General features: G+C 41.6%; 1 protein-coding gene across 1 annotated transcript in view; it reads right to left on the bottom strand.

The window, feature by feature from the left end:
• The window catches only part of LOC126298126 (loricrin-like), a 38,051-nt gene extending 26,356 nt beyond the window's left edge, over nt 1-11,695 (bottom strand). The window contains exons 1-2 of the mRNA XM_049989444.1: nt 11,667-11,695; nt 915-1,109 (exon numbers count right to left, since the gene is read on the bottom strand). Coding sequence (XP_049845401.1) covers nt 915-1,086 — 172 coding nt within the window. The 5' untranslated portion in view covers nt 1,087-1,109; nt 11,667-11,695. The remainder of the gene's footprint in view (nt 1-914; nt 1,110-11,666) is intronic.
• Between the last annotated feature and the right edge of the window lie 15,204 nt (nt 11,696-26,899).

Genomic DNA, 26,899 nt, shown 5'->3' with positions numbered 1-26,899 from the left:
AGTGTCTGTAGCTTTATTAGTGCAATTCATAAGGTGTTTTTTTATTTATAAATGGGAATCCTCAAAGCATATTATAAAACAAGGAAAGCATGTTTTCAAACAAAGAGTCTTACTAATTTAAAGACGAATATTAATAATCATAACCACAGACCAAATTATACGGTCAAAGAAGTGAAACCCTATTTCAGTGTTACAGAATCTGCTGCATATAGTGGAAATATGGTTTTTAAAGTAGATTTTAGTTTTAAGGAAATAAAAGGACGTGTCTTCTGATTCACTGAAAATGCTAATGAATCATTCAATTCCAAAATTTGGAAGATATATCCAAGATATGTCTGGAATAACAATAGCGAAAAAGCGATTTCTGATGCTGAGATTTAAATCAGTGGTGGAGCGGATGACAGATTAAAAGTTACTAAAAGACTTGAAATACCTGTGGTGAAAATTATGATACTCTGTCTAAAGAATGAGAGCATGTGCTGAAAAAACTCTTTAAAAAGAGAATGAAAAAGGGTGTAATGACTGAATGACTTACCAAGGAGGCAAGGAAGACTGGAAAGTAGTTGACACTACAAAACGAAGCAAGGAAGGAAGAAGAGCAAGGAATTTACAACTCATCTGGGAAGTTTTTCTTCACAGAAGCTATCCTAAGGAATGATGATCACATTCCATGTTGTCCACTCATGTAATGGCAGCAGTTGGGAAAATGCGCTGAGCTAGGCAGGGATTACAGTGCTAGTGTTTGTCCTGCCGCCTAAGGGTAGCAAATGTGATTTTTAGTCAAATGGTACTACGTGAATGATGGTAGAAAAGTGTAAATCGATATAGAACACCCCTGGTGTTTGAGAACTACAGATCTCTGCCTCTCACTCGCACACTGAAGTTTTTTTTTTTTTTTTCAAAATGGTACCTACCATTACTGCTATTCTCTGAGCGAAGCGGGTGTCGTGCGGCTGAGGGAGCCACATGTAGTGCAGTACTCTCATGCTTATCCCGGTCCGCTGTCAGTCGCAAGCACTGCGTTCTGTCCTCGGGTGAGCCGTACCCTTCCTGGACGCATGCACACTTCACTGGCAGATCCTTCATTTCTTCTGGGGAGCAGGCAGCATCTGCAACCGATCACCAGGATCCTTGAGACATGTGATACTCACCATACAAAACACACCAGTTTTTACTGGGGGCTAAGTCATATATACCATTTGAGCGATTTGGTTTTCAATAGACACATTTAACAGCTAATGGAGATTGAGCCTTAAGCGCGAGTCCTTGATAACATACCTAAGTACACTGACGGAAACAAGTCGTAACTCAAAAAATAATTAATGTAGAGTGATACATCTGGTGCGAGGTATCGATACTTCGTGCAGTTGTTGCCAAAGATCACATGGAACGTTAGAAGGTCGGGGATCGGTGAGCATGACAATGAGCCCCTCCAAGTGGTATGGGATGGAACCGTGGCCAGTCGCCTGCGGATGACGGAGGCACCGGCAGAGCGAGGCAGGTCCGGGTAGACAGCATGGCCAGGAGAGAGCTCACGGCAGCAGGATGTGAAGTGAGCCCAAGTGTCTGCTGGCCCGCAAGAGCACGATGGGTGATGCCGCACGCGGCGGTGAGTTGGGGATCACGGAACTTGTCAACGACCGCGCCGGAAGGAATTGTGGTGAGAACCGATGTATTACGCGGCGAGCTTATCCCGGTGATAAAGTCCTGTTTCCGATCAGTATTAAGTGAGAGTGCACAATAACTGACAGTTCGGTTCTTGTAGCTATATCCAGATGAGCAAATGATGTTTGGCGGGTGTTTTTGTTCTCGCACTACCAGGTGTCCCAACGCGCCACATTCTGGTTGAGCCGGCCACTGTTCGTGTTTAGCGCTTCTGCAAAAAAGGGCAGCTGGTTTTGTATTATCGCGTAATAGGGAAGAGAGTGTGGCAGATATGATACGCGAGTTGGGATGGAAGTCATTAAAGCAAAGACGTTTTTCGTCACGGCGACATTTATTTACGAAATTTCAGTCACCAACTTTCTCTTCCGATTGCAAAAATATTTTGTTGTGCTCAACCTACATAGATAGGAATGATCATCAAAATGAAATAAGAGAAATCAGAGCTCGAACAGAAAAGGTTTAGGTTTTCGTTTTTCCCGCGCGCTTTTCGGGAGTGGAATGGTAGGGAGATAGTATGATTATGGTTCGATGACCCCTCCGCCAAGCACTTAAATGTGAATTGCAGAGTAATCATGTAGATGTAGATGTAGATGTAGATGTAGATGCCTCTGCCGAGCACTACCAAGTGATAAACTTATTTTCCATTTTTAAATCATTGTTCACTGATCCCTTCTACACTGAAATTTGTTTATCATACCGAACATCTATCGTTGATTTTTGTATTAATTGTTTTTAGTCACTAATCATTAAAATGACCAGTGCCGCTTTATATTTTCTATACCGATTTTTTTTTAAATTTGAAAGCCTTATGCCCGGCATCTATTTCCTGATTTTTCTGCCTTAATTGTTTTTAGTATTTTTGCCGTAGTGAAAGTTGTTTAATATTCGAAAGGTCTATTGTCCGACATCTATATTTAAATTTTTATAATGTCTTGCACGGACTAGTGTCCGTTTACCTCCCTGTATCCAAACTATTGTGATCCGGCCGGGGTGGCCGAGCGGTTCTAGGCGCTACAGTCTGAAGCCGCGCGACCGCTACGGTCGCAGGTTCGAATCCTGCTTCGGGCATGAATGTGTGTGATGTCCTTAGGGTAGTTAGGTTTAAGTAGTTCTAAGTTCTAGGGGACTGATGGCCTCAGAAGTTCAGTCCCATAGTGATCACAGCCATTTTTGAACCAAACTATTCTGACATTTTGAAGGGTTAATTGTCGACTTTTATTGATTACATTTCTCGTCGTGGATTTCAATGTGAGGTCGTAACTTGCCTTAAGTAATCTTACTGTTATCGCCTGTGTCAGATAAGTAAATGAATTCCAAGAGCCTTTGGGCACTAATGGGCAGCCTTTTAAAGAGTTTAAGTGGCAAGAGTTGTTTACTACGTGATACAGTCATGTCTGAAAGGGCCTTACTCCAAATTTTGAGAAAGTGAGTTAAGGACCTTACCAGATTCTATACACATAGGTCTTGATTCCACATGTAGTAAATGCGTTTTTGTGACTTTGTTAGAGCAACGTCATTTTCGAAATGGCTTTATTCCTGGAATAATGCGCTTTCAATGGTGATCATATTCGCATGGTATCTATTGAATACCTAATGCTTGGTTGGTTGTTTGGTTGATTTGGGGGACTAAACAGGGAGATCATTGGTCCCATCAGATTAGGAAAGGATGGGAAGAATGTAGGTCGCGCCCTTTCAAAGGAACTATCCCGGCATTTACCTGAAGTGATTTAGGGAAATAACGGGAAACCTAAATCAGGATGGCCGGACGCGGGTTTGAATCGTCGGCCTACCGAATGCGAGTCCAGCTACTGCGCCACTTTGCTTGGAAAGGAATATCTAATGCACTGTGCGTTACGTTTCGCTTTTCGTAGTTCAACAGCTGTTATTTCTGAAAGTCAGCTCCCAACCATTTTTTTTATGCAAGTTGGTCAGGTGTTGTGACTTCTGAATACAAGGGAGAGTTATAGAAGCATATATTCGATCTCTTATTTCCGGAAGTGTCTGTTGTTTTTAATTTTGAAAAGGCTTATACTGGACCAGTGGCTATTAATAGGAACAAAATGCAAACCATTCAACGTTTACTTTATTACATTCTGCATAGATACAGGTATTTCTATGATGATTTGATGAAATGGCCTGTATGTAACAATGCTGCTGCTGCTGATGATGATGGTCAATGAAACCACTATGTATGTACTTTCTTTAGAGTTACAGTTCTGAAGAAACCTACGAGTAAAAAAAGAACAAGTTAAAACACTATTAAAAACGTAACTTGACCGTATGTATAAATTACTTCCTCAAGAAAAGGACCTTATTCCAAGATTCTGCACCTATTTTTTTTTCAAAGAACTTGCAAAACTTAGCAGCTGCAATAATGTAAAACTTGTATTTCATTCTGTTCTTTAAACATTAGAAAGCCCATCCTGTTACATTCCATATTTTCATCTGCAGAATGTTTTTCTTCGTTCCTGAAAATTTACAATTTTTCAGTAAGGTCCTTTAAAAACGACTGTATCAGTTGTTGAAACTGAAGACACGCGCGGAGAAACGGGCTAACCTTCAAATGTAAAAACTTAGAGATAACTGTTGCCATCTTTTGCTGGGTACGAGAACTATCGAAACAGACACTGATCTCACCCCTAAATGTCAGCTGTACATTGCTCAAGCACACATGTACACTTTTGTTGTTTAATAAATGTATTTAAATATTAAAAATTAGTTCAACGCCCAATCGCTTACCACACCAGGATCTTTATATCCTAAATATCATTCTCCAAAAAGGCGCAAGTATGTGTAGCACAGAGTATCAAAATCCCAGTAATACATTGTCTAAGTAACATATTTAAGTGATTAACATTGCACGATCACAGGTTAATGTAAGCACGAGAAAAGCCAGTGAGTATGTGAAATGATGGTACATTAATAACTGTTGTAAGCGCCACAATGCTGAATGCAAGCATGCAAATGTACTTGTATTGTGTTGTACAGGTGCCACATGTCAGTTTGTGGGCTGGAGTTCCATGTCTGTTAGACCTGGTCGGTCAATACAGGGACGGTTAATGCTCTAGTGGATGACATTGGAAGTTGTCGTCTGATGATGGCCCATGTGTGCTCGACTGGAGACAGATCTGTCTATCGAGCAGGCCAAGGGAACGTGTCGACACTCTGTGAAGTATGTCGGGTTATAACAGCGGTATGTGGGCGAGAGTTTTCCTGTTGAAAAACATCCCTTGGAATGCTGTCCATGAATGGCAGCACAACAGGTCGAGCCACCAGACTGATGTAAGAATTTGCAGTCAGGGTGCGTGCTGTAACCACTTTCATACGAAATCGCACCCTAGACCACAGCTCCAGATGTTGGTCCAGTGTGTTTAGCACAGACAGGATGCTTGCAGGCCCTCAAGTAGCCTCCTTGTAACCAACACAGGGTCATCACTGGCACCGAGACAGAACCCGATAGTTCAGAAAACAAAGCACATTTCCACCCTGGCCCCTAATCAGCTCTCTCTTCACTCCACTGAAGCACCAAATGGCGGTGGTTTGGCGCCAGTAGAAGGCACGCTACAGGGCGTCTGCCCGGAATTGTGCTTGAAGTAATCGATTTGTCACAGCTCACTCTGCGGTGCCAACTGGTTCCTGCAGATGCTGTACGATGCGCAAGAGTCATTCAAAGGCGAACTTTGAATAGACGTCATCTTTCAGGTGTAGAAACACGCCCACCTACATTAGTTTATGTCGGACAACTCCATTTTGATGTTACGATTTTTTTTAAACCCCTGACTGGCCACAGTTACATTAATGATACATGTGACAGGACAATTTATTCACTGATTTTTTTTTTCTGTACAGCAATGAACGTATTTAATATTGTTATCCTTATTTAAGGATTGTTGAACTTTTGTTCTTTCATTCACGTTTTACTAGTTGTGTGAAGCAGTTGTGGGAATAACTGTCAATTGAATTAAATAAATTTTCCTATAGCCTGACTCTAATCACACCATGAGTTTAGAGTAAGTATAACAATTAAGGGAACCCGGAATCTAAAAAGATGAAATTTTGGATTTTCAGTTTATTGTGAAATAAAATACTACAGATCTTCCTCTTTAAAATGACATATTAATCTTACCTGTAGCTCAAATCCAAGTATTGAAAATATTATTTTCAATAATGTGTTGTAGATGGCATGTCGCGACATTGAATTTATTGGAGAAGTTTAGTGAGGATAATATGAACGAAATAATTAACATTTCATTGCTCTCAAAGGTGATTGAGAGTTCAGTACTGTGTAAGGAATGTTGCAAATTGAGTATGTCAGTAAATGTCAAGCGACACATAGGACTTGCAGCAGAAATCTGTCTCCATTGTACTAGTTGTCATTATAGTGTTGCAGTTTGGAACTCAGAATATGTCGAAATAGGCCAAGGTGAAACTGATAGTGAGAAAAGCAAATACTACGGTGTAAATATTAGATGTGTTTACGCTCTGAGGTCAATCGGTAAGGGATACTCTGCTGGTCAAATGTTTTGTGGTGTAATGAATCTACCACCACCACCAACGAAATTCTCAAAATATAACTTGGTTGTTGGATCCTGTGTTGAAGATATTGCCCTAGAATCCATGAAAGAAGCAGTGGAGGAGGCTGTGGCGGTGAATGAAGAAATTCCAGATGTTCAGAATCCTCGGGACCTGACTGTCGCATTAGATGGTACGTGGCAGAAGCGCGGGCACACTTTACAAAATGGGGTAATAATGGCAACAAGTGCTGGTACTACAAAAGTTGTAGATGTTGTAATTAAATCCAAGCACTGTAGGTGTCCTAAAAGAGTGAAGGGTGAGCATGCAGAAACCTGTCGAAGGAATTACAGTGGGTCTAGTGGGGCCATGGAAGTTTCCGGTGTGAAAGACATTTTCAGTCGCTCCTTTCTGTGGTACAAGGTCAGATACCTACAGTTCCTGGGTGATGGTGATTCGAAGTCTTTTACTGCTGTATCTGAGCTGAAACCGTATGGAAATGATGTTACCATTACTAAAAAGGAGTGCATAGGTCACATTCAGAAACATGTGGGAACAAGGCTGCGTCGACTGAAGACCACAATGAAAGGTCAAGTACTCAGTGATGGACAATCTTTGGGTGGAGCTAAAAGATTGACAGACGAGGTAATAAACAGATTGCAGAGAGACTATGGACTGGCAATAAGACAAAATACTCACAGTGTTGATGCAATGGAAAAGGCTGTAATGGCACTTTACTATCACACCTTATCGACTGACGAGGAACCACTACATGGACTAGGCCCACAGGCACCCAATTCCTGGTGCAAGTACAACAAATATCAGGGATCTGAACGTTTATACAAGCATCATCACAGTCTACCAGAAACTGTCATGAAGGCTATAAAACCAATTTTCAGAGATCTTTCTGCAACTGAACTCTTGAAGAAATGTCTCCATGGACGTACACAAAATCAAAATGAGAGTGTGAATAATGTAATTTGGACCAGAATCCCAAAAAATGTGTTTGTGGAAATTCATACTCTTCATTTTGGAGTATATGATGACATTGCTACGTACAACAAAGGTAACATTATAAAGTGCAATGTGCTGCAAAAGTTGGATGTGATGCCCGGAAAGTACATGGTGAGTGCAATGATGTCGATAGACAATGAGAGGAAACGGGATGCTGAAAGGAAAGAAAAGGAGTGTGAGAGGCAAGCCAGACAAAGAATGAAAGGTGTGAAAAGAAGGCTAGATGGGGAGATGTCTAGTGACAGTGAAAACCCCTCTTATGGTGCTGGACTCCACTAAAATGTTAGTGAAACTTTCAAACTCGTTTTCCACAAGTTCACTTTTTTGCCATATAAGGAACATTTTCTGCTAAACTATTAGAGATAACGACTTAAAATTTTCAAGGAATGTAAACAGTGCCAATATACACCTTGTATCATAGCCTTTTTGTGACACATAATTGATAACAGGCTTTATTTCAAAGAGACTATGCCAAAAAATATGTCAATTCTTTTCAGTAACAAAATAATTAATATCTTCCCAAAAAACACCAATAAATTAAAATCTATATGTTACATGGTATTAAATATATGTAATATTATACTGTAACAGTTTCATCATTCTGGTGTTAATAGTTCATAAGAAAATGTTCCTTACATTTAACATTGGAGGTATGGGACATTCCAGGTCCCCTTAAAATATTGTATCTATCAGGTTAAAAAAACTTGAACTAGTTTCCTAATAAATTAACACTCACATAACATTTACATAAATTTACAGAACACTATTTGTATCGTAGGGACACATGCTGGATGTTCAGCGTTACATAAAAGTAATGCTACGCACTAATGACAACTCTTTAACATTATTCTATCATGCCGATTTCTGTTGTAATTTTCTATTATTATTATTGTTATTATTATTATTATTATTATTGTTGTTGTTGTTGTTGTAACATACGAACACTTCTTTTTTCTTTTAGACGTTTGACTGAGATTCTACAGTCAGGGTCTACCTCCAGAAATGAAATTATTTCCATTTCACTTCTATTTAGACTACTTGTAAGTATCAATTTGTCAATTTTTGTTAGAGAAAAAGGTTTTAGGGACACTGAGAAAATCCCACAGAATAGCCTCTTCCAAAGAAGAAAACAGAGAAAGATAAAAGAATTACTATTCAATCTGCCATGCAAAAGGAAAATTATCTGTTTATGTGTAAATAAAACTACAACGACGTTTGTTTCAGCAGCATCAGATACAACGGCTGTGAACATAATAACTAATGTTAAAAGATATACACATCGACTGATGAAACACACTGAAGTTCCTCTACCCCTCATCCTTACAAAATACAATAAGCGCATTGCTGGTACTGATAGAATGGACCAAAATGTGAATCTGTACACGATAAATATCTGCAACAGGCTGTATTCAGTTGGATATTGAATGTCACTGTACAGTGTTCTTGGATATCCTACCGCACAAATGGAAATACAACCTCTCATGTAAAGTTCCGTAGAGAAATTGTGCAGGCGTACTTGAGAAGCTATGCGAAGCCACAGAGAGAGTCTGGACGAACCCCACACTTCAGTACTGTAGCAGACGATCTCTGATGTGACGCAATGAACCTCCTGATTATGAAAATACAGAAACTCAAGAAAAGCGATATGTTGGAAAAAGCTGCAAGCGATCACTACGTACCAAGTGCAAGAAATGAAATGTGGGTCTGTGTGTTGAACGTTTTGCTTCTTATCGCACCAAGTAACTTTTTATTTCTGATTTGTAATTTTTACTCATGTGTAATTGTGTAATTTGTTTCTTTCATTACAAAAATGTGAAGCCTCTTTGCTCTCAGTAGCGTTCAGCGTTACATTTTATATTAGAATTCCATAGGTAAAATTACTTTCTCTCTTTAAATGTTTTTTTTTTCAATGTAATGAACGAGGTTACAGTGAAAAATGTAGAAAAATTATCAAAAAATCGTTTGGGGACCACTGGGTTTAATTATTTATTTAATCTGGTCAAATTGAAGTCTTCAGACCCTTTCTTCCATAGGGAACGAACTCAACACAAACAAAGGTTTAATTAAGTTCTGATAAACATTATAATAAGAGTCACTAAGGAGTAGAAAAGACTGGAAAAAAAGTGTTTGAGTCACTCTGGAACAACAGATGCTGATAAAATTTGTAGTCATTGTCAAAACCAGAACTAAATGAATAACTATGTTAACAAGCACGGTAATAAGAGATGTAAAACGATTGTCTGAAGGCAGTTATGCAGATATCTAAACTAATTTGCAAAAGCACTAGTGACAAAAGCAATACTAGTTATACTATTAAGTACTGGGGGAATCAGAACTCCTGTGATAAACTTGCAGATGTTGCCCAGGGATACCTTCTGAGTATTTTGGTACAAGGGATCCATCTCCTATATGTGTATATTAACGTATTGCTGCCTTACAGATTTAATGTCTCTTATTGGATGTCTTAGCACCTAGTGCTAAAATTTAGCTGCTTCCTTCTTAACGCTTATGTAGCAGTTATTTACTGGTTATTAAATAATCTTTTGTTTGCTACACATATGAGAAGCGTTCTGTTAGTCATGGACCAGTAACTGGACTTTCTGTCGTATGTTTTGGCTTCTCTCATGGCTGTTGAATTCTTACTCAAGAGTGGCAGTGTTGACTGAAGTGTGAACATTGTATTTACTATACGTACTGGCTTTTTTTCTGAACTGTCGAGACAAAAATAAATTGCTTGGCTTAGCCTGTGTGTCAATGAGGTCGGCATATTGTTGCACTGTGATTATATGTATCTGCTCTTTGTTTTAAAATTTGTACTTTTTATAATTTTTGTGTCTCAGCCAGACTATTGAGCGGCGTGCCAGTCTCCGGTGGTGTCAGAGACAATATTGCTTATGTTCCTGGGCTCTGGAGTCGATATGATGCTTTAGTACCTGATTATGAGAAACGTGTTATGCTTTATTAATTTGTTTTAGTGTTTATTGTTTAATTCTGGGTATTTTAAGTACTTTCTACTCTGGTGAAACTTGATTGCTTGTGTTGCTGTTTGAAAGCCGATATGAGATTATAAATTTTACTTGTGATGCGACTCTCCCGTTTAATGTTTCACACTCGATTTAAAGCTAATCTCTGTTCAGTTAAAAATTTAAAGTTGAACTGATCAATGTAAGACAAGGAATTTGTTTCTTGGCGTTGCAATATTCACTGTTCAGTCTGAAAGTTAACTGGCTACTCCTGTACTCTTGAAGAAAATTACTGCGTTGCTCTTGTCTTTGTTTGTTTTAAAAGCTGACTTTTGTTATTAATAAATGCTGATGAATCTTGTAGTCCATAACGAATGATGTTCAATCCCCTACAGGGATATGATCAGCTAGCTCCTATGACAAACGCTGTAAGGGTGGCGTTGGGCATCACAGTGTGGCATACCACTGGAGTTTTCATAGCGTACGTTCATAAAGAGTCAATCAAGATCCAAAATGTTGCTTCCTCCAAGGTATACCTCGTGAAAAGAGCCTGAAGATAAAATTGGAGAGATTAGAAGATAAACATGGAGGCCTAGCAGCAATCTTTCTACCCGATGCCCATTTGCCAGTGGAACAGGAAAGGCAAGATTTGACAGTGGTGCACAAAGTACCCTTAACCACACACCGTAAGGTAGTTGGTAGAGTATAAATATATAAGGGTAATTTAAAAAGGAAACGAGCTAGAGACTGTAAAATGAAAACTGCTGAACGGATGATAATGCTACTGCCTATGGAACAACGTGTGGTCCTTTCAAGAGCGCTGAAGTCCCAATTTCGTGGCAGATGGACGACGGTATATAACCGGGCCCACGTGAACTATGGGACCGGGAACGAACTTGTGACGTAACACTAGACCCCATACCCAAAACACTTCGCGAAAGCTTGGATCCGCGCAGGGCCCACTGGAAATCAATATATCAATGAAAAGGTGTCCACTAAATGTCTTAACTGTGTTGTGTGTATAGACAGCTTGCATGCATTTAACCACCTCCTTCCTTAGGCAATGCCATTAAAATTATGATCTCCTCAGTATTTTTCATTTCACAGCCTTCAGCTCGTTTCTCTGTGATTTGCATATAAACACTAAAAATATAAAGTAAAACAAAAAACTATGCACCATGAAGGAATTATCCGAATGTAACTGTCGTCAGTAGATTTGTTGGACGTGTACGTACAAACAGATGATTACTAATTCAGGAAATTTGGATTATTTATTCAAGAGCAAGAGCTTCACAAACTGAACAAGACAATAAAGCGTTGGTCCACTTCTGACCCTTATACAAGCAGTGATTCGATTTGGAATTAATTGACAGAGTTGTTGGATGTCATTCTGAAACATGTAGTGTCAAATTCTGTCCAACTGGTGCGTCAAATCGTTAAAATCCCGAGATGGTTGGACAACGTACGACTAAAAGAAGTATATTGAGGCTGACGCCTTCATAGAGTACTTACGCTTGACTCCTCCTCCTCTCAGGCATGCCGCGCGGTCTAACTCAGTGCCGAAACCTCTCTCGACACATCTGCATTTGGTGATCGGGTCTCTTAGTTCTGCATCAGAGCACCCATCTTCTCGAGAGGTTGCAAAATGCACACCTGCGTCTCGTCGGAGTCGACCTGCAATGTTTCGGAGAGTAATTTCAGTGTGGAGAACGATGTTCTGAACGTGTCCGGAGACATGCGGACACAGAGAGTTGCGGAACCCACCCCCCTCCCTCCCCTTCCCGCTCAAAATTAGCGTGAACGACGCACTGGTCCAAAAACAAAATTCCTGTGCTGACTTGGCTCCCGAAGCAATGGCAAAACATGATGGTGTATAACATGAAAAAGGCAAAGTGTTCAAATAACTGTCCTTATTTTCCGCTCTATATACAAGCATAAAGCGTTGGTTGACCTCAGAATATGCTTGATGTTTGACTTTTATTGTTCCGACCCTGTCAGCCTGAATGCGGAACTGCTGATTCCCAAAATAATGATCGCCTGTCTTCTGCATGACTGTATGTCACATTTACATTATTGAAATTAAAACATTCTTGAAAATCCCTGGGACTGATATCTATCCAGTATTAATTTCGATACCAGGCAAAAAATGGTCGAAATTGTCGATTGCCATAAAGGATGAACTGTCTGTATACATAATTAAGTTTATACAGAATCTTCAGTGCGCGAGTCCTAATCGCAGGTGGCAAATTTTTTTCATATTTGCATATTACTCTACAATAGCACTGAGCTTCACTTCACACGAAATAATAATCACAAAAATGAACCGAACATTTCCTTACCTTTCTTAATTAACTAAAAACATTATTGTGCAACATATTCAGCTGCCTTGTAGGTTTTCATGACAAATGTACGGCTGGTGTTTGCTGATATAAAACACTAAACATCACACAAATGACCTTCTTGTCACCAGAAATTTTAGTTACTCCTAACTTCTGTGAGCTGTAATTTCCTCACTAATTATCATGTTTTCTTTTCCCGTTGTCTCTTGTGGGCTGTGGTTACGTGGAATAGACTGGGTTCTCTGGTCCTGCTGAACTGATCAATGACCGTAAATGTTACGTTCGGCTACCTGGAGACCATTTGCAGCCATTCATGAACTTCACGTTCCCAGAAAACGGCGGAATTTTTTTGGCTGTCAAATACACCATGTCACCAGGCCACAATTGTTCGTGATTTATTTGAAGAACATTCTGGACAGTTCGAGAAAATGATTTGGCAACCCACACCGCTCGACATAAATCCCATCACACATTTATTCGAATAAACGGAGGTCAGTAAGTGGGCAAAATTGAGAGAGCCTAAAGAAGCAGCGAAGCTCAATATTTCTGCGTGGGACTTCCAACGAGTTATTAATTTCATGCTACTTCGAGTTGCAGTACTAAGTCGGGTAAAAAGAGGCAGGACACGATATTTGCAGGTATCCAATCACTTTTATCACCTCAGCATATGATGAATGCAAGTAACAAATAAGTAAGCAAGAGTGACTAAATTAACTAATCTTTTGTTACAGATGTCTGTGGAAATACCTATATTCAAAGGAACCGTGACAAATGTTAGTCGCTACTGAAAATTATCCCCATTCTGCTTATAAGGTAACTAGTACTCTAGCAACTTTAACTGTCTTACCTGTGCATAGTATGCTCGAAAAAACGGCCGCCAGCAAGACGGCGGCCACAGCGACAGGTGTCTTCATGTCGACTGTAGCCGAGGAGGGAATGACGGCTGGCTTTTATAACCTCACCGGCAGGCTCCGAGTGCACTCCCACTATCAGACTGTGTCATACCGGAGCCATAACGAACCTCCCAGTGCCGGTTATAGTCTCTAACTTTCGGTCATAATCCACTGAAATAAAGTGAGGAAAGACTCGTCATTCCGTAGGCACCTACTACGTCCGTTAGTGCCATCAAGTCTTCCAAGTCCTGCATCTCTTCCTAGAAAGAGCGTACAACTACCACCGTCATGTGTTTGAAATAGCTCTTGCCGAGAACCCGACAAAACTCTGGTCCTACGTAAAATTGCTAAGTGTATCTAAGGCTTGTGTTCAGCCATTCGTTAACAAGTTTGGTGTGGCAGTCGAAGATAGCAAAAGTAAAGGCGAAGTGTTAAAATTCGTATGTAAGAAATCGTTCACATAGCAGAATCATACAGACATACCGTCATGTGACCATCGCACAGACTCCCGGATGCAAGACATAGTAATAAGCGTCGCTGGTGTAGAGAAACAACTGAAACAATTGAAAGGGAATAAGTCGCCAGGTTCTGAAGGAGTTATATTTCGGTTTTACGAAGGATACGCTACGGCGTTGGCCCTCACTTAGCTTGCATTTATCACGAATCTCTCGCCCAGTCCAAAGTCCCTAGCTACTGGAAAAACGCACAAGTGACTCCTGTATATAAGAAGGGTAAAAGAACGGATCCGCAAAATTACATACAAATTTCTTAAACATCGGTCCGCTGCAGAATACTAGAACATATTTTCAATCCAAATATAATAAATTTCATTGGGAGGGCAGTCCACAAATCAGCATGGTTGTAGAAAGCATCGTTTGTGGGTAACTCAGCTTGCCCTTTTCTCACATGAGATTATAAGAACCTTGGATAGAGGGTAACAGGTGGGTCCATATTCCTAGATTTCCGTTAAACATTTGACACGGTGCTACACTGCCGGCTGTTAACGAAGATACAAGCATATGGTATAGGTTCCCAAATATGTGAGTGGCTCGAAGACTTCTTAAGCAACAGAATCCGGTGTGTTGTCCTCGACTGCGAGTGTTCATCACAATGGTAACGTCAGGAGTGCCTAAGGGAATGTGATATGACCGTTGTCGTTTTCTAAATACATACGTGATCTCGTAGACAGGGTGAGCAGCAGTCTGCTGCTGTTTGCTGATGATGATGTGGTGTGTGAGAAGGTGTCGTCGTTGATTGACTGTATACCCGGGCCGCTGAAACATGTCACTTCAAGGTCACTCCCCAAGCACCGTTGAGTTGGTAGTATAACTAACAAACAAGTGATGAACGGGAGGCTCCGCGTCTACAGCACCGAACAAAAGCCGGTTCTTACGTAGACGCTACCACGTTGCCGGCTTCCGTGTAAACATTGTTTGTTAGAGCGCGAACGCTTGCTGTTGTGTTGTGTTACCGCCTCGACTACAGTTCTTGTTTGTTAAACAATGTCTCCAAAACGATGTCGTTCACCAATCGACAATCCGTTGCGCCGTGGAGTACCATTAAATAGTCAGGCTACGGAGGAGTGAGTTTTACGAGCAAGAAAAAGAATTTGTTTCTGTTCATAGGCATGCATCGATTCCTGCCGATGAAGTTTTAGAGCGTACCTCGAAAACTCTAGGACTCAGTGAAAGAACAGTTATAAGGAAAGGGGTGCTACTTCAAGACTTACAAGACAGTGAAATAAACAGTGTGGAAGAAAGCCCCTATGGAAGAAACAGTGTGTTTTCAAGTACTCCGGGCAAGAAAAATAAGCAGCCTCGTCCTATTACAGATATTGGCTCTTTCCAATCACTATAAAATGAAAGAATACCCCACAATAGCGAATTTGGTAACTTCTTTAAAAGAAAGTGAACTTTTCTCGGGGGGGGGGGGGGGGGGGGAACGTCACTTAAGATGATGTTAAAAAGTATGGGCTTCCGTTTTAAAAAGTTAGATGGACGAAAACAGTTACTAGAAAAAGCTCATGTCGTTGCAGCTCGTACCATTTTCTTGCACAAAATTGCAGGAAAGGGTATACACTCAGTCACATGCTTAGACGAAACCTGGGTCAACGCAGGAGAATCAGTTGAGAAATGCTGGACAGATGATACTCCGAATAGCAGCGGTCATCAGCCAACAGGAAGAGAATCACGATTCATTGTGGGCCATGCATGATCTTCAAACGGCTTCGTGCCTGAAGGACTTCTAGTTTTTCGATCGAGAAAAACCGGTGACTATCATGAGGATATGGACCACACACGGTTTCTACATTGGTTTAAAAACTTGTTGCTCCAGTTTAGTGTTCCGACCGTTTTTGTGATGGACAATGCACCGTACGATTCCGTGATTTTAGATAAAGCTCCCACTACTAGTGACCGTAAAGAAACTAAGGTGCAGTGGTTGCAGGCGAGAGACATTGCTGCGGACATGAGCATACCAAAATTGCTGTTATACTCTCTCGTGAAACAAAATAAGCCTGTGACGCCTAAATACGTCGTAGATGAAAGTGCAAGCGAACAGGGTCACTTGATAATTAAGCTACCGCCTTATCATTGTCATTTTAATCTAACTGAATTGGTTTGGAGTGAAGTCAAGGCGTACATTAGAAGTAACAACAAGACTTTTACTATAACGGAAGTGGAAAGACTGCTACATGAAAGTTTTGCTACAGTAGACGCTACCTCATGGAGGAAAAAAGTAGACCATGTAGCTAAACTGATAAGAGAAGCACAGACTATTGATGGCATTATAAATGAAAACGAACAGTTACTGATTTCTCTTAATGATGATGAGGATGACGAAGACAACAGTTCTGGCGCCGATTCCGACGACAGTGAAGGAGAACTGGATGGAATTGCGCCAATGACATCGTAAATTGGTGAGTGTAAATGTATATAGAATTAATTCTTTTTCTCTCTGTAATCGGGTAGGCTATGTATGTTTTGCTTTATTTCTTTCTATGAGTTTTACATGCAGCTATTACTGTAACAATTTGGACGACTTTTCATAGATATTGTCATTAACGTAAGGTGTTTTTATTTCCCAGTTTAATATACTATCAAATGCTTGGTCTCCGTCGTCGTTCTCTCCATTGTTAAAAAATGTACTTTGTTGCACGTACGTATAAAAGATAAATGTAGCTTACATATACAAAACGTACTTCGGAGATGTGGGCGTGTCCGGTGGCAACTATAGCAACCTTGCAATCGCAGTGTAGCCAACCACACGCAAGCTGTCAAGTGACATGTGTCACTGGCCCGGGTATAGGAGGATACAAGATGACTTAGATAAAATTTCTAGTTGGTGTAATGAATGGTAGCTAGCTACAAACGTAGAAAAATGTAAGTTAATTTAGATGAATAGGGAAAACAAATCCATAATGTTCGAGCATAGGATTATTAATTTGCTGCTTGATACAGTCAAGTCGATTAAATATTTAGGCATAACGTTGCATAGCAACGTGAAATGGAATGAGTATGTAAGGATTAGCGCAGGGCAGGAGAATGGTCCATATCGGTTTATTGGGAAAATTTTAGGAAAACGTGGTTCATCTTTAAGGAGACCGCATGTAGGACGCTACTGCGACCCATTGCTGAGTACTGTTCGAGTGTTTGGGATACGTACCAGTTCGGATCAAAGGAAGACATCGAAGCTACTCAAAGTCTCGCTGCTAAATTTGTTACTGGTACATTCAAAAATGGTTCAAATGGCTCTGAGCACTATGGGACTTAACATCTGAGGTCATCAGTCCCATAGAACTTAGAACTACTTAAACCTAACTAACCCAAGGACATCACACACATCCATGACCGAGGGAGGGTTCGAACCGGCGACCGTAGCAGTCGCGACCGGTAGATTCGAACAACATGCAAGTATCAGGGAAATGCTTCAGGAACTCAAACATGAATCACTGGAGGGAAAGTGACGTTCTTTTCAAGGAGCACTATCGAAAAAAAAAATTATAGAGAACCGGTATTTGAGGCTGATTATAGAAGGATTCTGCTGCAGCCAAACTACTGTCGTACCTACAAATATCCGAACGACCTGAATTGTGTTTCGCCTGAATTACATGTAACCCACATAACGTAACTATTGTGCAGGTCCCCTAATCTTTTTCCTGTACAGTCTTCTGACTATACAAGATGGATACCGCAAGAGAACACTATAGAATACTGTGCTTTAAGGTAATTGGTCAAGATGTGAATATACACAACAATATAACAAATACTAGGAAACACGTCATTAGAAAGTCCTTAACGCTAGTAAACACAGGTTTATTACAGGAAGTGCTACTTCAAAATCAGTACCACACTCAATAGAATTTGGGTTAACCAACACCGTCACATAAATCATTCAAGAAAACTTTAGGCAAAATTAAATATTTTTATTTACAAGTGATTCTGAGACCATATCTGGAATCCTAAAGTTCTATGACAACTCGAAGTATTTATGCTCTTTAAAATAATTAGCTATATCCGGCAGACGTTGTTCCTGACACGAGTGGTTGGTGATAAACTGGATGTTGAACTAACCAGTTAAAAGCAGCGCAATTAACAGCAGCGAGCGCTACATGGAAACCTCAAAATTAACATAGTATCACCAGTAACTTTTCTGAACACTTGATTTAGCAATTATTTGTGAGCAATTTTAACGATTGGACGAACGTTTCTGTTTCGGATCTGGACTCAAACCAGGCACCTATAGTTATTGTAATTGACTAAAACTTTCGTGCCTAACCGACACTCAATCACAACATCGTTCGTCATTGGTGACGAGGCACAAAGAGTTTTGAAATATCGACGTTTTCACCAATATCAGTTAGCAGATCTGAACCTTTATCTGCCTGTTAACTAACTTCGAAAAATGTTTGATATAATTTCAGGGAACAAATTTTGCAGGTGTCTAAAACAAAGTGCCATGAGGTAAAATTATGTGACATGATTTAGAACCCTGGGTGTAAGATTGCTAAGTTACTAAAGTCATCTGTTAGATATCGATATTTTTCATCATCAGTGCAATGTTTTAATTTGAAATTAGGATACACATACATACTCTGTGTGATCAAAAGTATCTGGACACCACCAAAATATACGTATTTCATGCTGCCACTTACTGTCAGGTACTCCATATCAGCGACCTCAGTAGTCGTTAGACATCATGAGAGAGCACAAAGGGTCACTCCGCGGAACTCACGGACTTCGAACATGGTCAGGCGATTGGGTGTCACTTGTTTCATACGTCTATACGTGCGATTTCCACACTCCTAAACATCCCTTGGTACACTATTGTAGGGGGACTAAGTTCGTTCTGCACCACCCTGCATTGTTGCCAGATGTATCCAAGATGGGGGCAATGACTTCATCCAACATGGTGGCATGTAGACATGGCAAGAGTGCATGACGTCATCCAAGACGGCGGCCGTGACTTCATTCAAGATGACGGATTTTGACGGAAAGATAGATCAATTGAGCTACCTCCACTAACCCAACCCCAGCGCCCCCCCCCCCCCACCCAACCCCCCGCCACCCCCAGAAAATGGCGGGAAGTTTAATTTCTATCAGGACAATGCAACACACCTCTACTGACCAAAGAAAATGGTGGGAAAAATGTCACTTGGGTTACCTCCACTAACCTAAGTCATCCAACTGACACCTCTTCCTAGGGACTGGTGGGAAAAGGACTCAGCTTGTGCTGGGCGGCTGGAGAGAGGAAGGAGTGTACTTTACTTATTTTGGAACAATTTATTTAGGGATGGAGTTTGAAAGATATTATATTTATAACATGCTCTGACATGCTTGGGGTCATATCACCCAGCCTACAGACCTGGAAACTACTTCTAAATTACCAAAATAAACCATGTATAACGCTCTGCAGACACAGATGCTAATTGTAAACTGTCAAAATAACACATTGCACAGCCTACAGGCCGGCAAAACACTCAAAAGACATTTATGTACAGAGAGCCAAACAACTCGTAAATTGTCAAAATAATAATCCATCTAAAAGACTTTGAAAACATGCTAGCTAATCGTCAGCTGTCAAAATCATGCACCATTCTCTACTTAACCAATTTGAGGCATTACTGCCATCCAGTGTGTTCGCCAACTGGCCTAGTACACAGTAACACCAACACAGGGCGATGTCGTCTACTCCATGACATAATCCATTATGACTGTCATGACGTCAGCTGTGGACAAAAGTACTGTTATTCAAGATGGCGGGTTTTGGCGGAAAATAGAGCATTCACAAGGAGGTCTGGGCCTAGTATGCAGTACTGCCACCAGATAGCACTGTCGGCCATTCTGCGACGTAATCCAAGATGGTGGGGGAAAAAGGCAGGAAACAGTGTGGTCACCATGAGGTCTGGACCTAGTCCAGAGCACTGAAAACACATGGACTGACATGATTGGTGTCACAGTCCACAGACCTGAAAAGTACTCCTAAATAATGCTCTGCAGACACGCCTAAATAATGCAGTACACTGATGTAGTCGTAAACTGTCCAAATAACACATAGCACAACCTACAGACCTGCTCGCAAAATAATGCAAAAGACATGCAAACAATCAGCAGAGTGCGCAAAGTGACGTACAGGTGCATGTTCCAGTCCCTCAACCATGAGGCAGTGGCATCCCTTTCATACTTGACACCTGAGAAATTCCTCTCGAAATACGAGATCACCTAGGCACTGTTGCAGACGTAACCGGAAGGGATCAGAGATGCAAGCCAGTGCAAGCCAAACCTCTCACACTGCTGCTGCTTACAGTGAGCAGGTGAAAGCTGGGTATTTTTCAGGTATACAGTTAGATTTCTACAAGTGTTATGATGATGTCACAGAACTCCAAATACGCTCACGCCGATCCCATATGTGAGACACCTCTGGGTGGCATGTGTGTTTACCATTGCCGACAAATTATCTATGGATACTGACGTCGGAGAATGGCACAGCGGGCATTTTTCCTAACGATCCTAAATGAACATGCAAGCTGCATTGAACCACGTACACATAAGCAGTGTGGCTGACGTATCATTGTGCAAAATGTTCGTCCTGCTATCAATATATGTCTCAGAAAAAATAACGTTCTCACCGCTAAAAGCCTTTGCACGCTCGCAAAAACACCATTAATCATAAAAGCATTCTTGTTGTTTGGAAAGAGAGCACTTTCTAAGCACAGATGGGGGGGGGGGGGGAGGGTAAATCATAACAAATATACAAACAGATATAGAAACACTGCCTTACAGAAGAGAAAGAAATGGCCGGAATTTTTGGTATCCTACCGCTAAAAGTCCTAATGCCACAGTGGTGGATGAGTGATGGCATCCTCGTCAGAGATGGATGGTCTGCTTCAACTTGTCTTTGAACACTTGCTTTCTTAGAACTTTCTGTACATACATTGCCTCCATCTTGTTTGAATCAGTCTGTAGATGCTCCTATGTCCCAACACAAAGGATGTCTTATAATGAATAGAGCATTATGCTTGTAGTTTGTACAGATCACGATAGTGCACCGACAATTAAACCCTGCAAAGTGGCCTACAGACCGTGAAATATGGGAAGACTCTACTCAATTACACTGCTCTTCCACTGAGGGTAGGAGCTTGAATATTGGAGCATGAAACAGATCTCCAACCAGGCAATATATCACTGTGTACTGTGTTGATGTAGAAAACATACAATTCGTATCCTGCACCACACATAATCAGCAATTTTACTTCATTTGTACATTTACCGCTAAGACAGACAGCACTGCATACACGCCTCACAGCTCTAGATATTTCCCTGTGAGGTCGGAGGTCATTGGCCCCCACTGTTCAACAAATTCAGGCTCGCTCCCCCTCGTCACAAATGCGTTACTGTTTCTGATTCGGATCTCCTTGCTTGCTTGCTTTTCTACACCCATCTCCAGATTCTGGGATTACAAGAACACGTGTATTTTCCATGGTTTGTCGTAATATTATACCATTTTCACGGTACTTCTCGATATCAAGCACACAGCAGTATCCTACTTATCACTCGTGCAACATGATTCTGAAGACATAGACTGGAAATTATTTCTCTACAAACCCAAAACTTTAGTTAGGTGGGATGAGCTGTAAACCACTGACTAACTAAAAACTTGTCATGCCTGCGAAGACATTTACACGGAAACTAGAAAAAATAGAAAAAACTGATATTTCCACTCGCCAATAATGATGTCACTGATATAGCAGACTCCAATTCATCCCTATAATTTACGAGGTCAACTAAGGTGTTTCTCACGTCTGGAGAACCGGCAAATGTGTCTACCACATGCTAGATGCACACACCACAATCGATCTTTTCTCAACTAAATAAAGGAGTGAAATGTGAAGAAGCAGTAACCTAACAATTTACATGGGAGGGAATAACGGTCCAGGGCAAACATACCTCCATATTCTATCTTCTCAAATTTTCGCGCGATCACGAAAGCTATCCAACAAATACTAAGTATTAGTTCGCTATTCGTTCGTCTAGAGGGCAATACGGTTAAGTCATCTACATTCCTACACTCCGACAGACCTCTCCATTTGGACAGCTCCTACAGTTAACAGGAAATATGAATCATCTCCTCACAGGTCACCGGCGCTGGACGCCAAGCACACACAGGTAGAATCATCATATCGATCGCATATGTATTTCACCCCTGTACTTACAACCACATGTTACAATTGTGGTCTCAGTTGAATGACATTCGACAATGAGTGAAGTACCGGAAATACACCCTGCTGACGGCTGTGGCTCTGGAAATAGAAATATAAGTAGCCTTCTTATGTCGCAGTACTCCACGTCAAATGCACACCTTCCTTTGTACATATCTGAACACAAACACATACCTTTTAAGCCTGATGCTCAAGGCGAACCTACCACTCAACCCCTACTACTAAATATGATACTTCGTCAAGAACTGATCGCTAGCGGTACGAAATAATACTGACAGAAAATCAACGATGGATGGATGGGTGGACATGTCTCATAAGTTTTTCTTGCGAGTGCTAACACCGTGTCTTAGAAAGAGAGACATAATCATCTTACAAACAGCTTTATGTTAAAAAAAAGACACAACCACATTACCATCACAAGCAGTCTTGATTCTACAGGTGCACACAAGTATCCATGTTAAAAGCTATACCGGCGTTATAAATCCACATATGGCACTACCTACAAATAATGTGGTTTTTCCAGACAAATACCAAAACACTGGATGCAGACAGTGATCGCTGGAGTGTATAGTGTCACGTAGAAGAAGGTGTAATTATATGGAGACGAACACTAACTCCCTTAACGAAAGTTTATTCAGCACTTGCACATACAAGAGCGTGGAGGGAACTGCCCCTAGACCAGTACACATACAGTATATATACAGTGACAGAAGTATCATAACCACCACACCATGGTGACTGTGCTACTCACCTTCTTTTGCGACATTGAACCCTCCTTAAGAGAACAGCGTCTCGGTGTTACGTGCTCCTAGTCCGGGAACAAGTCATCGGTCCTGCATTCTCCGACTCCCAATGACTGATGTTCGCCCTGGCGGTGATCTTCTTAGAACTTCCTTTGCCGCTACACTCTTTGTCACCTTTCCGCTTGTTGCCTGTCGCTGGAGCTTAGAATATACGCTGGGTTGCAGGATCCTCGTAGGGCTTAATTCGAAGGACGTGGACCGTATCTCTGATCTTTCATCGTCCTGTGTCGGGGTCGAAATCTTCAACTTCATAAGTAACATTAGGCAATTGCTTTACAACCGACCGAGCGAGATGGCGCAGTGGCTAGACACTGCACTCGCATTCGGGAGGGCGACGGTTCAATCCCGCGTCCAACCATCCTGATTTAGGTTTTCCGTGATTTCCCTGAATCGCTCTAGGCAAATGCCGGGATGGTTCCTTTGAAAGGGCACGGCCGACTTCCTTCCCCGTCCTTCCGTAACACGTTGAGACCGATGACCTCGCCGTCTGGTCTCCTTCCCCAAAGAACCAACCAACCTTACAACCGTGTAAGTTACAAAGTAGCGCCTGAGTAGCTTCTCAAAGAGTCCAACCTTCCTAACAGCAGTGAAGATTAAGACGAGGTTACCAGGCCGGTAGACAACAGGGTGGCGGCTCGCGTCATACCTTCGGAGTTCGTTTTCTTGAGCCTGCAGCGTGCGGAGTCGAGTTAACTGCCGTGCTTCCTCAGCTCTGGTTAACACCTCGCTGATGTAGTCGTCGTCCACGTCGTATTCGCCTCACGCCCATGCACCAGGAAAAATGGCGTAAATCCTGTGGTGTCTTGTTTGGAGGTGTTGAAGGCAAGTGTCACGAAAGGTAGCACCTCATCCCAGTTGCTCTGCTCAACAGTGACGAACATTGATAGCATGTAGGCCAAGGTCTTATTAAGGCGTTCAGTAAGCCTGTTAGTTTGCGGATGGTAGGCAGTCGCCATGGGGTGAGTAATGTTGCACCGACGGTTTATATCTGTCACAAGATGCGATTGAAAAACTTTCCCTCGATCCGTAATTAGCGACCTTGGGGCACCCTGTTTTAATATAATGTGTTTCACGATGAATTTGGCTACCTCGAATGCTTCGGCTGTTTTCACGAATTTTGTAATGGTATACCATGCCAGATAGTAAGTGCAAACAATAATCCATCTATTGCCACTAGCAGACGTTGTAAATCGCCCGAGGAAGTCAATCCCAACACGGTGGGAAGGCGTTTCGGCTGGTGGAATTGTTATGAGTCGGCCAGGTGGTTTCTGAGGAACTGCCTTTCTCCTCTGGCACTCTCCGCAGTGTGACACATAGTTACGGGCACACCTAAATAAACCTGGCCAGAAAAATCTCTTGCCGATCATATCATATGTCTTAATAAATCCTAAATGTCCGACCTCCGATGTGTCATGGAATTTATGTGGAACATCTAAGCGCATATGTTTAGGAATCACTGGTAGCCACCTCTTTCCAAACGGATCAAAGTTTTTCTTGCAAAGTAATCCATTAACCACTTTAAAGTGTTCTTTCACAGCCTCTCACCGATTTAAGGCAAGCATAATTTGAGATATCTTGGCGTCCTTCCTCTGCTCAGTAGAGAGATCCTGGAGTGCAGCGAGACAGTCACTATCTTTGTTGTGGTTGGCAGGAGAGCCAACACCGTGTTACCAGAGGAGGCCGAAAGGCACGCGGTTTAGCTCACGCAGGCTGGCGTGAGGTCTGGAATAGGACAAGGAAATTAGAATTTAGAAACAACGGACGTAGCTGGTGGAATACTTAACTTTAATCCATTATGATGAACGTCGCTCTTGACGGTACATAGTTCACAATATCAATAGTAACTGATAATGGCGCCTTGCTACGTCGTAGCAAATGACGTAGCTGAAGGCTATGCTAAACTATCTTCTCGGCAAATGAGAACGTAAGTAGGCAGTGAACCATCGCTAGCAAAGTCGGCTGTACAACTGGGGCGAGTGCTATGAAGTCTCTCTATACCTGCCGTGTGGCGGCGCTCGGTCTACAATCATTGATAGTGGCGACACGCGAGTGCGACGTATACTACCGGACAGCGGCCGATTTGAAGGCTACCACCTAGCAAGTGTGGTGTCTGGCGGTTACACCACAATCTTCATCAAAGTCTTGATGGTCCTGCACAGGGTTTCTTGAGAGATAGTCGGCATCTTGGCGTTTTCTTCCACTTTTGTACACCATGGTAATGTCATATTCTTGAAGACGTAGTGCCCACCTGGCGAGTTATCCTGTTGGATCCTTAATACCAGTCAACCAACAAAGTGAATGATGGTCTGCAAAAACTGTGAATGGCCTTCGATAGAGATACTGTCGAAATTTGCACGTGGCCCAGAGTACAGCAAGACATTCTCTTTCTGTAGGTGAGTAGTTTCTCTCGGATTTTGTAAGTGTCCTAGAAGCATGAACCATGAACCATTAACCATGGACCTTGCCGTTGGTGGGGAGGCTTGCGTGCCTCAGCGATACAGATAGCCGTACCGAAGGTACAACCACAACGTAGGGGTATCTGTTGAGAGGCCAGACAAACGTGTGGTTCCTGAAGAGGGGCAGCAGCCTTTTCAGTAGTTGCAAGGGCAACAGTCTGGATGATTGACTGATCTGGCCTTGTAACACTAACCAAAACGGCCTTGCTGTGCTGGTACTGCGAACGGCTGAAAGCAAGGGGAAACTACGACCGTAACTTTTCCCGAGGGCATGCAGCTTTACTGTATGATTAAATGATGATGGCGTCCTCTTGGGTAAAATATTCCGGAGGTAAAATAGTCCCCCATTCGGATCTCCGGGCGGGGACTACTCAGGAGGATGTCGTTATCAGGATAAAAGAAAACTGGCGTTCTACGGATCGGAGCGTGGAATGTCAGGTCCCTTAATCGGGCAGGTAGGTTAGAAAATTTAAAAAGGGAAATGGATCAGTTAAAGTTAGATATAGTGGGAATTAGTGAAGATCGGTGGCAGGAGGAACAAGACTTCTGGTCAGGTGACTACAGGGTTATAAACACAAAGTCAAATGGGGGTAATGCAGGAGTAGGTTTAATAATGAATAGGAAAATAGGAATGCGGGTAAGCTACTACAAACAGCATTGTGAACGCATTATTGTGGCCAAGATAGATACGAAGCCCACACTTACCACAGTAGTACAAGTTTATATGCCAACTAGCTCTGCAGATGACGAAGAAACATATGATGAAATAAAAGAAATTATTGAGACAGTGAAGGGAGGTGAAAATTTAATAGTCATTGGTGACTGGAATTCGAGTGTAGGAAAAGGGAGAGAAGGAAACCTAGTAGGTGGATATGGATTGGGGATAAGAAATGAAAGAGGAAGCCGCCTGGTAGAATTTTGCACAGAGCACAACTTAATCATAGGTTCAAGAATCATAAAAGAAGGCTGTACCCATGGAAGAAGCCTGGAGATACTAAAAGGTATCAGATAGATTATATAATGGTAAGACAGAAATTTAGGAACCAGGTTTCAAACTGTAAGACATTTCCAGGGGCAGACGTGGACTCTGACCACAATCTATTGGTTATGACCTGTAGATTAAAACTGAAGAAACTGCAAAAAGGTGGGAATTTAAAGAGATGGGACCTGGATAACCTGAAAGAACCAGAGGTTGTACAGAGTTTCAGGGAGAGCATAAGGGAACATTTAACAGGAATGGGGGAAGGAAATACAGTAGAAGAAGAATGGGTAGCTTTGAGGGATGAAGTACTAAAGGCAGCAGAGGATCAAGTAGGTAAAAAGGCGAGGTCTAGTAGAAATCCTTGGGCAACAGAAGAAATATTGAATTTAATTGATGAAAGGAGAAAATATATAAATGCATTAAATGAAGCAGGCAAAACGGAATACAAACGTCTCAAAAATGAGATCGACAGGAAGTGCAAAATGGATAAGCAGTTATTGCTAGAGGACAAATGTAAGGATATATAGGCTTATCTCACTAGGGGTAAGATAGGTAC

The sequence above is a fragment of the Schistocerca gregaria genome, chromosome X (genome assembly GCF_023897955.1).
Source record: "Schistocerca gregaria isolate iqSchGreg1 chromosome X, iqSchGreg1.2, whole genome shotgun sequence".
In the NCBI taxonomy this organism is placed as follows: Eukaryota; Metazoa; Arthropoda; class Insecta; order Orthoptera; family Acrididae; genus Schistocerca; species Schistocerca gregaria.
Note: the sequence above shows the minus strand (reverse complement) of the source record. Positions and strands in the feature narration are given on the sequence as shown.